This window comes from Gopherus evgoodei, chromosome 7, assembly GCF_007399415.2.
Source record: "Gopherus evgoodei ecotype Sinaloan lineage chromosome 7, rGopEvg1_v1.p, whole genome shotgun sequence".
In the NCBI taxonomy this organism is placed as follows: Eukaryota; Metazoa; Chordata; order Testudines; family Testudinidae; genus Gopherus; species Gopherus evgoodei.
This window is the reverse complement of record NC_044328.1, coordinates 41602715-41620264: the sequence shown is the minus strand read 5'-3', so window position 1 is coordinate 41620264 and position 17550 is coordinate 41602715. Positions and strand designations below refer to the sequence as shown.

Here is a 17550-nt window from a genome sequence, read left to right as displayed (position 1 = left end):
TTACCCCTACGCTTAGGAGCTGGAGGAGGGACATGCCGCTGCTTCCGGGAGCTATGGCACACACGAGGTGGGGCAAGACCGCAACCCCGCTCCCTGGCAGGAGCTGAAGGGACAGATTAAAATGTCTGAAGGGCCATAGCTAACTAGACAGAAAATAGCAAGGGCTATAACTCAAATTGTCATAACCAGGACTATCATTACTGTATAGATTACAGACAAATATAGACTGGACAGGCAGTTACCTAAGCCAGGAAAAAAGTGGTAAGGGCAGCAAAATGCATATGTATGTAAGTAAAATCAGTATGCATGAAAGGTGCTCTATCAAGAATCATCACAAGTACTCAAGACTGAAGTCCTCAGTTTATGCAAACCACTGATTTGTAATTCCCATTCAGTCCTTTGACTGTTGGGCCTGACAAGTATGCCCATGGTTATAGTGCATTTTGACCTCAAGGAACTGCACAGTGATCACCAACTCAATTAACTGAGGCTACCAGACAACTATCCAGGAGAAATGACTTTCAGCCTCTAGCAGCCTGCTATAGAATTGGTGAGCTATGTGGAGAGGCAGCAAGATATTTAATAACTGTCTATTGTGAATGAGGGCAAGTCAAGACTAACAGTTATCTCCAGTTAGTGTCTCATCTCATAGCAACAAGCTATGGACCTATGGAAAAAGGTATTCTGCTAACTGACTTGAAATGAAGGTTCCTGTGATGAGCACACTGCACAAACCCCTCTATGCTAGCAACACCGATTCTATACGCCACAATACAGACACTTCCTACAGCAATGGAAGAGTTTCTTCCTTCACTGTAGGTAATCCACCTCCTCAAGCAACAGTAGCTAGGTTAATGGAAGAAACCTAAGGCTTAGGTCAACATAGCTACAGCACTCATGGGAGCGTGCCACTCAAAAATGTTACATGTAGACAAGGCGTATAATGGGGAGACATTGTGTGTAACTGTTTCTGTTTACATAGGGAAATTATTTTACTGTTTTTCAATGTTGTTTTTCCTTGGTTTGTGGCTTTTTATTACTATTAATTAGGTGGTTTGTTTCTCAATTTAGGTGGAAATGTTTATTTGTTTCTCCATTTTCTTTCAGCTCCCCCACCTCCTTCTTATTTCAGAGAGTTTATTTTCTAGTTTTCAGAAATATTTTAAACAATCTGTGTATTGAATGTGCTAGCATGGACTCATCTTTGTGGAGTTGAGATGTAAGACAGCAGACAGGAGCGTGGCTCTTAGTCCAGAAAAGGTAGTTATCCAACTACATACACACTAGTACCTCAGTCCAAGATTTAAAGTTAATAACTAATGGTATAATCAAAGAGGTCACAGGTTGCACTACACTTAGGTTTTAATTTATGAAACTGAAGAAAACATTTTTTTTTTTTGCCAACTAGATTGCGTCAAGCTTTAAGCCTTCTTTTTAAACGTTATACGGTTGATTGTTCCTTTTGTAGGCTTGCTAGTTTCTCTCTGATGAAACGATCTGCTTTATTGCAGTCGCTGGGGATTTTTTCTCTCCAACTCGTTCCTCATGATGCAATTTTCGCAGTCATTTACACAAAGCAGCCCCAGTGTTCAAGACGGACGCTAGGACCCTGCGGATGGGCTGCAGCTAGCGTCGGCTTGTTTACCTAGAAGTTAGCTTTATACGTGCAGAATTCACCGTGTCTCCTGAATTCCCATAAGCAGAATTGCAACAAACAAATTAACTTATCGACTCGAATGATCAGTAGCATGATCAGGCGTTCAACCCCTTCCACCACTGCCCCCCCTCCCGAAAAAAATCGGTTGACGTAAAGGAGGTGCAATAAACTAGTTTCTCAATAGGCTTTAAGGACTAAAAGTTAGGAAAACCATGCACTAATGTCCTGACCTTGGTTGTGCACGAAATAATCCAAGGCTGGAATGTGTTAGCTCAATGTACAGTTGGAAAGACACACTTTATAGTGTGTTAGGATGGGAAAAAATCTTTAGGATTTATTAGGAAATAAACTCCTACTTCGCCTCTTTATAAGATTACAGCATCTAACGACTGATATTCGAAGCTTTCTTTCGTGTTACAAATGGGTAGCTCTGAACACAGATCCCTTTTCTCCTAAACTGCCTGAAGAGTGTCCATCTGAACACGTCTTCCTTTGGGAAAATTATCCAGCAAGACAAAGCGTGAAAGTGGGGAATGGGGCGCGTGGGGGAGGGGCGGGGACACAAGATTAATAAAAGTTGGCTAAAATAAGTTAACTTATTTTTCCTAGTACCACCCTCATCCTTTCAATCGCTGCTAGGAAAAGGCACCCACTTGTGCTGGGTCGGAGAGTGAAGCTAGGGCTCAAATCCCCCAGTACAATACAATGTTACTTTGTGTAACCCAGTCTACAGCAGCTAGTTTACAGGCACAAACGAGAGGCTTGTGCTTTCCTCAGTAAACGAGCCGTTCGGGTGCACAGGCTCGCTCCGTGCCATCCCCCTGAGACTCTGCAATACCCCCCACCCCGCCCCCCATCATGTTCCCCCGCATCCCCAAGGCCTCTCCGCCTGCAGCTCAGACTCCAGCCACAATGGGGGGCGGGGCCCAGGCTACTGTAACCGGGCAGGAGAACGCTGCGAACGTGCGCCCGCCTGCCATTGGCCGAGGCCGGCACACACTCCGGCTCGCGACTGGTGGCTGCAGCACTGGGGGCCGGGTCGGGGTTTCTGGCTGGGCAGGGAGGGGGCGGCCGCTCCGGAGCTGTCTATTTAAACGGCTCAACAGCCCGGGTGAGGGGACCGCATCGCCGAGACAGGGGAGCTGAGTGTGTACGTGGGGAATTGCACAGCACTACCCCAGCCCCTGCCAGCAGCCTCCAATCGGCCCCGGGAGCGGCACTTCGACTACCTCTTCCACCGCCTCCGGCTGCTCCCAGCCCGGAGCCCGCGGCCCGGTAAGTATCGCGCTGGGGTTGGCTTTCCTGTCGCTCCCGTTCGTTCTCTCCGCGGGTTGTTTCAATAGATGATCAATGGTGTAAACCCCTCGAGATCTGGGTCTCTGTTGCATTCGAGATCTTTCTGCATGACCGTGACCTAGCAGAGCTAGAGCCGTGCGTTACTGACCCCCCCCACCCTTTCTGTGCTGGCCTTGGATTGCAGGACCTGTATTTTGTGCTCATCTCCGCGTCCCCACTACCACTCCGCAGGGTGACCAGCAGCAGCGATGCCAGGCGTGTGGGACAACTTCTCTTCCGCGCTGCCTCCCATTCCAGAGCAGAGAGAGAACCAGCCCTCACCCATCTTCTCCCGGGGAAAGAGCTGGCAGCAGGAAGTGCCCGATCGCTGTGTCAGAGCGGAGAGCTCCGACTGTGAATCCCTGGACAGCAGCTTGAGCTGTGAAGAAGGTAAGCACTGTCGATTTTAGGACTGAAACGGCATGGTCTTTGGTGTTTTGAGTTAAACTATAATGAACAATTTCGGATGGTATACCCAAATTTAAGGCTACACACTTCCTAAAAAATGGGTTTTTTTCTAAATGGTGTCCAGTAAATATACCTTAAAACACAAAGTAGCAAAATGAATGTATACCAGAGCTGTAATTCATTAAAAGCTAAAATATTCAATGGGAGAGGTTTAAGCTTAATAAAAATATTGTCATAAAACTGTAGCAGCCCACCCTACTCCCCCTATCCCATAATATTGTTCTTTATCACCAAGGACTTGACTTTACTCTCACAGAAAAGCTGCTTCAGTTCATAAACTGATCAATTTGCTTTCCCTTAATGTTTGGTCGTTTGTAGCAACTTTTACTAGGGAGTTTGTGAAACAAAAGCAAGTTTAATAAACTTGCCAATACTGACCTGCCTTCTTTGATTTTCATTCACAGATGCAGAGTACCTGGATGAAGTTTCTTTGCCAGACTTTGACTTGTTAAATGACCCAGAAGATGAACTCCTATGTAATAATCTCATGAAACTAATCCAAGTCAGTCTGAACAAAGCCAACATCAATTCCAGGCGTTGCTCCAGACTTGTGATGCCAAGCCAACTCATCACTCAAGTCAGCAAAGAGCTGCTTCACCTGGCTTATAGTGAGCCTTGTGGCCTGAGAGGTGCCCTCATTGACCTGTGTGTTGAGCAAGGGAAGGGGTGTCACAGTGTGGGGCAGATTGCAGTGGATCCGAATCTTGTGCCTACTTTCCAGCTGACCCTTGTGCTAAGACTGGACTCCAGGCTCTGGCCTAAAATCCAGGGACTTCTTAGCTCTGGGACTTCTTTCACTCCTGGTTTCAGTCAGTCGCTGAAGCTGAGCACTGGATTCAGAGTCATTAAAAAGAAGCTTTACAGCTCTGAGCAGTTGCTAATAGAGGAGTGTTGAAGGTGCCTCAGAGGAATAACTGATCATTACTCTTAGAACTGGTGTAGAGTACCAGGAGAAACTGAAGTGACAACTTAAGTGCTTTGAAAAAGTGAACATAAGCTGGCTAAAATGGGGCAACTCTTTAGAGTCACTAAGGTTAGGTTAATTTGGAGCATGATTGTACAATTCCAGAAGGAAATAGTCCAAACAGAGAGCGAGGGCAAGGAGGAAGCTTGCTGAAAAATAAAACTGCACCCTGCTTCCCTCACTCTGAGTGGGCATGGATAGCAAGTGAGTGCTAGCTGTAACCTTTTGGTGATTGTAGGACAATTTTATTGTACTCACTACTTCAATTAGTCTTGTGACAATGCTGATGCCAGATGCAGCAGCAGGGCTGCTTTGGGAGTAGACAGTCTCCCTATTCCTGGCTGCTTTTTTTAACAACAAAATACATTGTAATCAATGTGGTGGGGGTTTTTTTGTGGGGGGAGGGTGGTGCATGTATGAGTGAATGGTGGTTAAACTTGTCTAATGGGACCAAGTATATGTATTTGGATCAAAGATGATGCTCCACTACTGACATTAGGGCAGCTATATATAGGCTCCAAGTGAATGTAGAAGCAGAAGTTGTTGGGCTGTAATCACTTCATATATTTGATGCTTGAAGAAAATGCTGCTGGGAGCTGCCTACAGCACTCCAATACTGCATGCCAGAGGGAGGTGTGATGTGATGCTAGGATGAGGGCAGGAACCCTCAAACAACCTATATGATATGCCATGTAGTGCTTCTGTTGATTACAGTTTACATTAATACACTTGATGTTCAAGTGCAAGCCTTTCTATGCAATTGTATTGTGTTTTGGGTGTTTTTTACTTTTCTAATAAAACCTTTCTAATTAACAGCTTGTCTCTTTAGTTTCTCCTGTTTAACATAATTTGAGCAATAGCACTTGAAAGGTAGTGGACACTTTCCTTCACTTTGTAGGTTTAGAGTATCTTGCATAAACCATGGTGAGGGTCAAGTCCTGCTTCACACACACCATAGTACCGTAATCCATTACTAGCAAGCGCTGATTTTCAGCAGTGCTACTGAGCATGAGTAAGGGTGGGAGACGCTGCTTCTTAACGTAGCTCAGACACCAAATGCCTGGCATTTTTGGGAGACCTTTTCTTTTCCTTCTGCCTGGCAGGCTTCTTTGAACTGTGTGGTCTCAGAACTATGTGCCTCAAATTCCACTTTACTATTTGAAATAGTAAAGTACAGTATTAACAAGGATGTACAATGTCATAACTTCTAATTGCAGGACATTTAAAATTGATAGAGGTAAATCACTCTAGTGAGCAAGCACAACAGCTAGTCCTAGAGCACCCAAATGAGCTCTTCCCATTGAAGATTGGTGTCTGCCACTTTAGGGAAGAGCATATCAGTATTAATGTTCATCAGGCAGTGGCATTAGAACGTGATGCCCTGATTTCCAGCTTATCACTAACAGAGGGATAAAAAGCTATTACAAAATTCTTTCTATCTGATGCAATATACCCACTCCCCTTCTCTTGGCAGTTCTTAGCCAGCCTAAGTATTTTCATTTTGAAAATATCCTTCACTCATAATGCTACAGTTTTAAGGATGACTTGGGTTTGTTTTTTTTTAAGTGTACCTGTTCGTATGGCACTTCAGACACCCCACAGATTAATTTGGGTCCTGGTATGTCTGAACTCATTGAAATTAATAGAACTATGCCAGGGATGAATTTGTCCCAAGATCACTTCTCCAAGGAGCTTAAACTCTATATTAAAAGATAACACCACCAATCCTGAGAGAGGAGGAGGGAACACATTTCTTGAAACAGAAGTGAGGTTAAAGAAAGCTAGTAGTTTGTTTAGTTTTATATATATGGTTATGTTTATATGAATTTTTTTTGTCCCTCTATGAGGATTACTTCAGCTCCTAAAGAGATTATGAAGGGCATCCCCAGTGTATTAGGGAGCACCACAGCTGACTAATGTCCTGTGTTTCTAACAAAATATTCTAGTTGAAGTCCATGGTGTTACCTAGTGAGGCAACTGAGCAATAGTACACAAGATTGGATTTGTTTTTTGTTAGCCAGCCCAAATTTCACATCATGCTAGTGTCTGTGTGCTGTAGCATGGGATAGAAGTTTCAATCTCTATTTCAGTTCTTAGCATTAGGAAGGCAGTGTTCTTTCCCCTTGGGGGAACACATTTCTCTCAAATGCACCTTCTGAGCAACACTAAAGACTCAAGGAGCTGTGTCCATCCTTCCTTAAAGACCATCATGACAGGAAGCCTTTGAAAGAGGGTGGTGCAATGAAAGATTCCTCAGGATCCTATTTCACCATTGAAATACAATAGTCGCAATACAGAAAAGGACATTAACTGTGCAAAATTCTACCCTGACTTACAGCCAGTAAGTGGCACTGGGTATAAAGCAGGATATAAAATGGCCTATAATATTTAATAGGTTATTTCCTTACTTTCAAGAATAGCTGTAGCAAATAGCAACCACATTTGGTCACCTGGTTGTCAGAAATTTTTTCTGCGCATATGTGGCTCAGATAGCATCAGTCTTGAGATAAGGATTTGGATTAGTTGCTTTGTACTTCATGTCTGGCTGGTTCTTGGAACAGGAGGTGAAGAGTTCAAATGAGCCAAAGCCAATGGCCTGTAAGTAGAAGAAAAAATGCCAGAATAGCCACCAAAAGAAAATCAGAGAAAAGACAATCATGGAAAGACAAGTTAGGTCATTCTAATCTTTACCCCATCCCCCAGTGCAGGATTGTTGCCTACAATACATTATCCAGTGCTTGTCCTTTAATCCAAAGGAATAAGACCAATTATATAAGCCTACAATTATAACTCAAAAGCTTGCACTAATGCATATATTATGTTGCTTGACAAGCTAAGAGTGAAGCAAGATAGACCAGGCATGGGATGAAGAGGATAGAACAGGTTTAAAAAAATCCATTTATGTTTTTTCAATGGAAATTGGCTTTTTCAATTAAAGAGGAGTTTCCACAAAAAAAAGTCTGGTTTTGACCCAAAAAATTGGGCTTTAATTAAAAAAAATTGAGGATTACTTCCTGGGTAAATTACTACTCAGTGTAAGTAAAAGGGCCAAATCAGACTCAAAAGCGATATCAGAATGTGGAACTTTAACATTACTTTTAAAGGTTTTCAAATAGTCATCCCGCCCTGACATTTTAATAGCATGGCCTCTCCCCTTTGATGAATTCTTAGGGATTCAAGGAGTCCCTCAAATGTCTAAGGAACATCTAGCATTTTTCCAGAAGCAAAATATCCGCACTCTGAGATTTTGAAGACACAAATTTCTGAATGGGTTCATAGCACACAAAGTACTAAACTGTGGAAAACAAATCAGGTGGCTCTTGGCTGCAGCAGCAAGAACAGAGTGTTAGGTTATTAAAAGCCAAGCAGGTCTTGGCAGGAACCCAGGAGTCCGAGCCATGCAATCTAAAATGGACATTTCTCACTATGGAGAAGAAAGAGGATACAGGCAGTCCAAGCCAAACATCTCATTTCTGTGTCACCAGCTGCTGACTCCTGGAACAGCCAATGGATTAGCAGCCAACTCATAAGGGCCCAGCCATTAGTTTATTATTCAGGATCTACTGCAGAATGCCATATCCAATGTTGCATGAAACCATGTCAGATTTCATGAAAAAGTTGGACATAAACAAGGTCATGATTACCCAAAGGTAGCTTTCCTGGTATAAGAACAGGGGTGTACTATATTGGCAAAGCACTCCTAGGGTACATCTACACTACAGGATTATTCCGATTTTACATAAACCAGTTTTGTAAAACATTGTATACAGTCGAGTGCACGTGGCCACACAAAGCACAATAATTCAGTGGTGTGCATTCATGTACTGAGGCTAGCGTCGATTTCTGGAGCATTGCCCTGTGGGTAGCTATGTCGTAGCTATCCCATATTTCCCGCAATCTCCCCCGCCCATTGGAATTCTGGGTTGAGATCCCAGTACATGATGGTGCAAAAACAGTGTCACGGGTGATTCTGGGTAAATGTCGTCACTCATTCCTTCCTCCATGAAAGCGACAGCAGACAATCATTTCACGGCCTTTTTCCCTGGATTGCCCTGGCAGATGCCATAGCAGGGCAACCATGGAGCCCTTTTTTGCCTTTTGTCACTGTCACCGTATGTGTACTGGATGCCTCTGACAGAGGCGGTACTGCAGCGCTACACAGCAGCATTCATTTGCCTTTGCAAGGTAGCAGAGACGGTTATCAGTCGTTCTATACCATCTGCTGCTGTCATGGGTGCTCCTGGCTGACCTTCGCTGAGGTCGGCTGGGGGCGCAAAGACAAAAATGGGAATGACTCCCTGGGTCATTCCCTCCTTTATGTTGTATTTAAAAATAGAGTCAGTCCTGCCTAGAATATGGGGCAAGTGTACTAGAGAACCAGTGTACCAGAGAGCACAGCCGCTCCGTGTCAGATCCTGCAGAAATGATGAGCTGCACGCCATTCTAGGGGGTGCCCCTGCAACAATCCCACTCATTGCTTCCTTCCTCCCCCAACCCTCCTGGGCTACCGTTGCAGGCTCCCCCCATTTGTGTGATGAAGTAATAAAGAATGCAGGAATAAGAAACACTGATTTTTTAGTGAGATAAAATGAGGAGGAGGCAGCCTCCAGCTGCTATGATAGTCCAGGCAGGACATTAAACGGTGCAAGGGAGAGGAGCCCAGCATCCCACTGCTATGATAGTCCAGGCAGGACAGAATCTTTTCTTTACACAGGAAAGGGGCGGTTGATGGAGCTCAGCCCCCAGTTGCTATGACGAGGATGATTACCAGCTGTTCTGTACCATCTGCAGGGAATAACCAGGAGTCATTCCTATTTTTATCCAGGCGCCCCCGGCCGACCTCACCTGAGGCCAGCCAGGAGCACTCATGGGATGATGACAAGGACAGCTACCAGTCCTTCTGCACTGTACGATCTGCTACCGGGGAGGGGAGGGGAGAGGATGCTGCTGTTCAGTGCCGCAGCACCCCGTCTACCAGCAGCATGCAGTAGACATAGAGTGACATTGAAAAAAGTTACGAAACAATTTTTTCCCCCCTTTCTTTTACGGGGGGGAGGGCGGTAAATTGATGAGATATACCTTAAACCACCCCAGACAATGTGTTTGACCCTACAGGCATTGGGAGCTCAGCCAAGAATGCAAATACTTTTCAGAGACTGCGGGGTAGCTGGAGTCCTCAGTCCCCCCTCCCTTCATGAGCGTCCATTTGATTCTTTGGCTTTCCGTTACTCTTGTCACACAGCACTGTGCTGTGGACTCTGTATCATAGCCTGGAGATTTTTTTCAAATGCTTTGGCATTTCGTTGTCTTCTGTAATGGAGCTCTGATAGAACAGATTTATCTCCCCATACAACAATCAGATCCAGTATCTCCCGTACGATCCATGCTGGAGCTCTTTTTGGATTTGGGACTGCATCGCCACCTGTGCTAATCAGAGCTCCACACTGGGAAAACAGGAAATACAATTCAAAAGTTCGCGGGGCTTTTCCTGTCTACCTGGCCAGTGCATCTGAGTTCAGATTGCTTTCCAGAGCGGTCACAGTGGTGCACTGTGGGATATCGCCTGGAGGCCAATACTGTCGATTTGTGGCCTCAGTAACCCTAATCTGACATGGCAATACTGATTTCAGCGCTACTCCTCTCATCGGGGAGGAGTACAGAAACCGGTTTCAAGAGCCTTTTATATTGATATAAAGGGCCTCATTGTGTGGACGGGTGCAGGGTTAAATTGGTTTAACGCTACTAAAAATCGGTTTAAACGCGTAGTGTAGACCAGGCCCTAGAGTGTTCATAGCTTTACTACCAAAGCTGCCTTCTGTGTGGACATAGTAAAACCACCCCTGAACAAAACAAGCTATTAAACAAAACACGATGGTAAAAATGCTGCTATACTGGCAAAGCTGTATCTACATCAGAGACTTCTGCTGGCACAGCTATGTTGGTCAGGGATCACACCTTTTCTCACCCTGACTGACCTAACTACGCTGGCAGAAATCGGTAGCATACAGCTGGCTTGAAAAGAGGATATGTTTTGCCAAACTGTGTTAAAAAGATTGGTCCCTATTGACTTTAGTGGGAGGTTTGCTAGAGTAAAGAGTAGAGGATTGGGCTCTGACTGAAAATAAGGTTGTACCACTGTACTAGAATAGTTAAAAGTGACACAACTCTCCTGGTGTGGTTGCTATTATATCCATATAAATGTGCTTATACTGATATAGCTCACTCGTATATGGGAAGGGGAATAAGTTCTACCAGTATAACTGCATCCACACTAGAGATTGTACCAGCATATCTATAGATGTTAAACAAATAAAATAGGGTTAAAAAATCATCCCCAACCAACATAGCTACACTAGTACAAAACTTGTGTGTAGATCAGGGGTCGGCAACTTTTCAGAAGTGGTGTGCCGAGTCTTCATTTATTCACTTAATTTAAGGTTTCACATGCCAGTAATACATTTTAACGTTTTTAGAAGGTCTCTTTCTATGTCTATAATAGAAAACTAAACTATTACTGTATGTAAAGTAAATAAGGCTTTTAAAATTAAATTAAAATGCAGAGCTGCAAGGCTGGTGGCCAGGACCTGGGCAGTGAGAGTGCCACTGAAAATCAGCTTGTGTGCTGCCTTCAGCACCCGTGCCATAGGTTGCCTCCCCTTGGTGTAGATCATGCCTGAAGAGAGAATACCCTGTAAATATGGGGAAAGGGGCACTAGGACATACAATACATTTTTATGGTCTTCTTGCAAAAAGGATTTTTAATTCTGTTTGGAGTATGGTGGCTCTCTCTCTATTTTCTTACATGCCCTTTCCAAAACATCCCAGGCTCCTCACGATTCCTGTAATGCTAGACCCAGGGTCTCTGATCCCTGTTGCTAAGACAGTACATGGCATATTTATTACATCCAATGTCCATGGCATATAGAAGAGATTCCCCTTTGCCAAAAAGCATACAGGTAAATGTAGCTAATAATGGCACAGGCATATTGAACAGCTATAGTTTCTGTGGACCCAAGTAGAATATTAATCAGTGCTCAGGAAACCCTTTTAAACAAAATACCCATGAACCTTTGCCAGTTGCCAAACACAGACATCTATTGTTCCGTGAACTGGAGCAGTTCATGGGGAGAATCAACATATTACATCAATCTGCTAAATAAACTTTCAGTTTACCAAATGGTAAATAGAACATTTACCTTAAAACCACAGAGTACCTTAGAGGGACACCAACATCTTGAAATCTTGTCATTCAATTTTTAAAAAGGGATTATAGTAGTTTCAAGTCCTAAACCTGCACAAGTTCTCCTGCTAATATTTGCAGTTTTATAATCACATTTTTAAATGTTTCCCTCTACTGTGAATGCCCCCTCGCGCACACAGAGGAAACTGACTATACACAAGAAAACTCACTGTATATAAAGTTCTGCCAAACACACAAAGTAAACAAACTGAAAAAAGATCACGCCCACCCACCAACAAACTTCTTTCAGAAATAATCACCTTGACAATAGCAGGTTCAACATTCTCAGACAGAAGTGTGATTTTTAAATTAGTCTTTTAAAAGAAGAAGTCATTTTGTCTCAGCTAATAGCACTCTTAGCCCTGGTGGGTTCAAGCTGGACTTGACCTTATATTTAAATTCTCATTTTTAGATATTTAACTCCTTGGAACAAGGGCTGTACCTTTAATCGTGTCCCATCCGTTGCAGAATATGCTGCTGGCATACAGAGCCAGATTTTCAAAAAGAGCTCTCAAGATCTGTATATCAAGCATTCAGCACTTACAACCCTTGTGAAAATTCTGGCCACAGTAAATAATAATGATAGTCATTCTGACACTGCAGAACTTGGGAAGGGATGCTACACTGGTAGGCTTGTACACTGGTTCCACCAACATTAGCAATGCTGGGACCCCAAGCTTGAATTGGTGACCATCTCCTACCTGAATTTTAAGCACTATGTCAAGGTTTAAGCACTGTGAGGTGCTTTCCTACAGATAAGCCACTGAGCTGAGATTCCCTTTGTAGCTGCTAAAAGGGGTGGAAAGAGGGGAGAGATAAGTGCTCCCACTTTCTCCTTTCAAGCAGCAGCTGTAGGGATATTGCATAACTTACACATCCCAGTCTGAACACTCCCCTCAGTTGTAGCAGCTGTGCAGGTGACAGATTTTCTTATCCAGTGCTGCAGACAAAGACAACAGCCTCTAGTGAAATGAGCGAGAGGGAGGGACCTTTGCTAGTGGGGTGGGTGGGGCAGAGGTGGCTAGTGCTGTGTCAATTCACTATGCCCAGGGGAAAGGGGACATGTTGACTTTTCCCCCCTTTAGATAGAGAGCTTGAAAGTGCTGCCTCACAACTTCTCTATAGTCGTCTCCCCCAAAAATGTAGCATCCAAGGCTATATGTGAGCTCATAGTTATTGCTGCATGTGTCTGCATAGCTCTTGCACTACCAATATCTAACGCACTAAAGCTGTTTGTGATACCTTCATGAAAAGAAGCTGCCTAAGACTAAATTCTAATCCTCTGTGTGAGGCTACTGTAGAGATTTAACAGTGTTCACTCTGTACTTTCATTGATTCATAGATTTTCATGGCTAAAAGAAACCGTTATGATCATCTAATCTAACCTGCATAAAACAAGCCATAGATCTCACCCAGTGATTCCTGCATCAAGCCCAGCTTGTGACTGAATGAGAATATTTCTTTTAGAAAGACGTCCAATCTTGATTTGACAGGAATTTATTATAAGTAAAGGATTACATACAGCAACTATTGCTAGATTCTTATCAGGCATAGAGAATGAAAGAACTATTCAATACTGTATATAGATACATACATAGCCTTCAGAGAAAACAACTCAGTTATGTCATGGCTGATGACAACATGAAAATGCATATGAACGCATATTATCATCTTGGGCCTTGATTCATGATTAGTAATCCACTGCATTATTGATGATTTAGGTAGGTGTGTTAAAATTGAACAACTTGGCTGATTTTGACAGTGTATCTGGAAAACAGATATGATTAAAATCAAGATTAACTAGATAACCTGTCTGTATGCCTATGATGGGACTGTGTATTGTGAGCTAAACAAGGCCCTGCCTGCACGCTGGTTGAAACTACATACCACAGGCCTGTGGTTTTACAGATTTTCTTTTCACTGTTTCACCCATAGCACAGCCAAGTCTATAGTGCAACTCAGACTCAGACTTTAAGGTAAGAAGGGACCATTATGATCATCTAGTCTGACCTCCTGCACAATGCAGGCCACAGAATCTCACCCATCCACTTCTATAACAAAGCCCTAACCTATGTCTGAGTTACTGAAGTCCTCAAATTGTGGTTTGAAGACCTCAAGCTGCAGAGAATCCTCCAGCAAGTGACCCGTGCCCCATGCTGCTGAGGAAGGCGAAAAACCTCCAGGACCTCTGCCAGTCTGCCCTGGAGGAAAATTCCTTCCTGACCCCAAATATGGCGATCAGTTAAACCCTGAGCATATGGGCAAGACTCACCAGCCAGCACCCAGGAAAGAATTATCTGTAGTAACTCAGATCCCATCCCATCCAACATCCCATCACAGACCACTGAGCATACTTATCTACTGATAATCAAAGATCAGTTGCCAAATTAATTGCCAAAATTATGTTATCATACCATCCCCTCCATAAACTTATCAAGCTTAGTCTTAAAGCCAGATATGTCTTTTGCCCCAACAATCAGTAAAAACTTCTATCTCTGTGCTATTCACTGCACTACAGCAGGGGCTGACACAAAGACGCCTGGATGCCGAGAACAGGTACAATATCACTACAAGTGTTCCCCCCCCCCTTTCCTTTTGAGGCTCCCTTTCAGAGCAGTGGGGACTGAAGTTGGAATGTTTTGCCTCAGTTTTGATTTTTCTGGCTAAAGACACTTAAAGTACACCTCTACCTCGATGTAACGCTGTCCTCAGGAGCCAAAAAATCTTACCCTGTTTATAGGTGAAACTGTGTCACATCAAACTTGCTTTGATCCACCCGAGTGTGCAGCCCCACCCCCCTGGGAGCACTGCTTTACTGCATTATATCCAAATTTGTGTTATATCGGGTCACATTATATCAGGGTAGAGGTGTATTTCCACTTTGTGTGTATTTGTGGAAGGGAAGATATTCTTGGTGGTAAAGAATAAAGGAGAAACAATGCAGAAAGTGGATGGCTCATTAGCAGAATAATCTTTAAATAGAGGGTTTCTGTAAAATGTTTTAAGATATGTTTGCTGAATGCAGTTCTCAAGCCAATTTCTTTCTTATGATCTTTTCCATTAGGTATGTTTACACAGCACTCTGGAGCAAGCTTCTCAGCTGGATGGACAGACTCAGGCTAGTGGAGCTCCTGCTAGCACTTTAAAAATTGTTGAACGGGCGAGAGCTTTGAAGTTGCAGCTCAGCCTCTGAAGCCTAATGAGGGAGTGCCCCAAAGAAATCATTCATCCTTATTCACTAAAAGGAGTCTTCAGCTTAAGTGTGTGCACTAAATATATGGTGCATGGCTGTGTTGAGGAGGGAATCCTTTTGGGGCTGTATCACCCTCCCCCCCCCCAACAACCCTTCAAGTTTTCAATTAATCTGCCTTCTCTTTTTATGGGAACAACATGCAGCTGCCCCAGGGGCAGCAGTGCTAAAGCAACCTCTTCCAGCTCTGTGACATAGGCAGGGAGATAAATGGCTAGCACCAGCTGCTAGTGAACCCGAGCCAAGAACTTAGAATACAAAATATGAAAGTCTGTATGTGTGCATATGCCCTAGGAAAAAAGCAGTTACTTATAGGAGCATTCTGTTCAGGCAGAGTGAGCAAGCCTCCCATGGTTGATAACTGTCCCCAGCACACAGGGCCCTTTATTGTAAACAAGCAAGTGAGATGCCTTTTGAGTGGAGTGTAGCCCATCATTCTCAAAGATGCTTCTCACTCTCAGACAGTTAAAGACTTTTTTTAATTAACTGATTTTTCCTTCTCTATGGGTTGTATTAGTTTGCCTCCTTTTTTAATTGTTTTGCACCCCACAGTGTATTCTGTTTAGTTGAATGAGCTGTAGAACAGGCACTCTCATTATTAACCCGTAGATCAAGCAAGTTCTTTGCTTGAGAGTCTCCATTACTCATTATTTGATATACCTATGTCATGTAGCTGGTTCCTCCTCCTCTTTCCAAACTAAACAAACAATCCTGGTATCTCAGGAATAGGTGTGGTCTGGTAAGGAACCATGAGCTCCTGAGTTGCAATTCTGGCTTGAACACAGACTCTGATTTTGGGCAGATCACTTAACTTCCCCTTTCCCAGTTTCACTGTCTGTAAAATGAGATAAACCTCCATAGCTCAAAAAGCTATTGTGCAAATATTAATGAATTAATCCTCTCAGCACTTTGAAGATGCAAAGTGCTATATGGAAGTTATTACTAACTACAGACTATGCAATTCTTTTCTCTTATGCCTCTAATAAGTTTATTGCCCTTCTCTGGAATCTAATTCTGTGTTTTTAGATATGCGATCAAAAACTAAAAGCAGGACTCAGAATGATGGTGTGTGTCAATATAATTTTCTATCCACTACCAAATACACTGGTATAAAGTTAATCACAGAGTGCCACAGGAAGGAGAACAGTGTACTTTATTCTATATTCAACTGCCTATGGACCTCACAGACAATTCTGGCATCTTGGGATCAGTAACATGCAATGGCAATCCAGCTATTATCTCTATGCAGGGCAGCCCTGAGGGAAGGTGGCATAGGAGCCACTACAACTGCCCTTCACCAATGGACAAATTTTCTGATCTGTCAGCATCTTCCTAGGCCAACTGAGTGAGTTTAAGGGTGCTTTGTGACATCAGAACACTATAAAGTAGCCTGAACTGACCAAAGGATCTTTCCCCTCCCCTCATAGTGCTTGGCTCTAAACAGAACATAAGAATGGCCATACTGGGTCAGAACAAAGGTCCATCTGGCCTAGTATCCTGACTTCTGATAGTGGCCAATGCCAGGTGTCCCAGAGGGAATGACCAGAACAGGAAATCATCAAATGATCCACTCCTTGTCACCCATTCCCAGCTTCTGAAACACAGAGGTTAGGGACACCATCCCTGCCCATTCTGGCTAATAGCCAGTGATGGACCTATCTTCCATTAATTTACCTAGTTCTTTTTTGAACCCTGTTATAGTCTTGGCTTTCACCACATCTTCTGGCAAGGAGTTCCACAGGTTGACTGTGCATTGAGTGAAGAAATTAAGAAAAAATTATCAGTTATTCATATACAAAGGGATGTAGTTTTATTGAAGAATGGATCCTCTAACATTGATCTCCTCCCCACCAAACCACTGGAAAGAGACATATTGGCAACTGATCTCTCTGACTATGATTCCCAAATAAGTGTCCAGAAAGCAATTATGAGATTTTGTATGTATTACAACTCTGTTGCAGATGCTGCTGTACATGAAGATTTAGAAGAAAGGAAAAAAGAAAAAAAGTATTGACTTGAACCACAGACTCCAGGACATTCAGAGATAAACCATCCCTATGTACTAAAGTATTGTACTGCACATGATCTATAGAAGCATGCTCTGTTCCAAGATCCTTGCAGCATGTAAAAGCTCAAGTCCAGTGACAGACTATGATTTCAGTTTAAACAAAAAACAAAACAAAAAAGAGAAATGAAGCCAAATTATTTCTTTAAAGTTAGGTGAAGGGCAAAAATAGCAAGTTTGATTACATCTGTGTAAAAAGTAATTAAAAAAGCCATATTTCCCAGTGTCAGCAAGACACATTTAAACAGTGAAGTTATAAATGCCTAAAAAAAGTTAGAAAAGTGTAAATATGGACAGACCTTCTAAATGTTATACTGCTGCTAGATGAAGCCATTAACCTCACTCAGCCACAGTGTGTGTGTATATATATAGCAACAAAAGTATGAATTCTGTACCACCTTAGCAACCACTGTGCTATACCAGTATATCTGATACTTAGGTATAAAGCAGCATGAATTCCCTTACTCACAGGCCCCTAAACATCCCTTCTGCAAGCTACTGTACTGCACAAAATAAAAAAACTCTTCAAGTGGCTACTAAAATATATTGATTTGTTGAGAATAGACATTAA

General features: G+C 43.1%; 1 protein-coding gene across 2 annotated transcripts; it reads left to right on the top strand.

Annotated features, from left to right (window-relative positions):
* Positions 1-2722: 2722 nt before the first annotated feature.
* On the top strand, positions 2723-5239 carry DDIT4 (DNA damage inducible transcript 4). Of its 2 annotated transcripts, none has more exons than XM_030570526.1 (3): positions 2723-2932; positions 3185-3382; positions 3865-5239. In XM_030570526.1, the coding sequence occupies exons 2-3, from the start codon at positions 3202-3204 to the stop codon at positions 4353-4355; spliced, it is 672 nt and encodes a 223-aa protein (XP_030426386.1). In that variant the 5' UTR covers positions 2723-2932; positions 3185-3201; the 3' UTR covers positions 4356-5239. The 2 variants fall into 2 exon arrangements, with proteins under 2 accessions (XP_030426386.1, XP_030426384.1); XM_030570524.1 differs by having other exon boundaries at positions 2724-2932; positions 3138-3382.
* Positions 5240-17550: the final 12311 nt, after the last annotated feature.

Bases quoted from the DNA above. Each gene is read 5' to 3' on its own strand.
- DDIT4 (XM_030570526.1), top strand. From the start codon at position 3,202: ATGCCAGGCGTGTGGGACAACTTCTCTTCCGCGCTGCCTCCCATTCCA. The intron at 3,383-3,864 runs GTAAGCACTGTC...TTTCATTCACAG, and splicing joins CAGCTTGAGCTGTGAAGAAG to ATGCAGAGTACCTGGATGAA.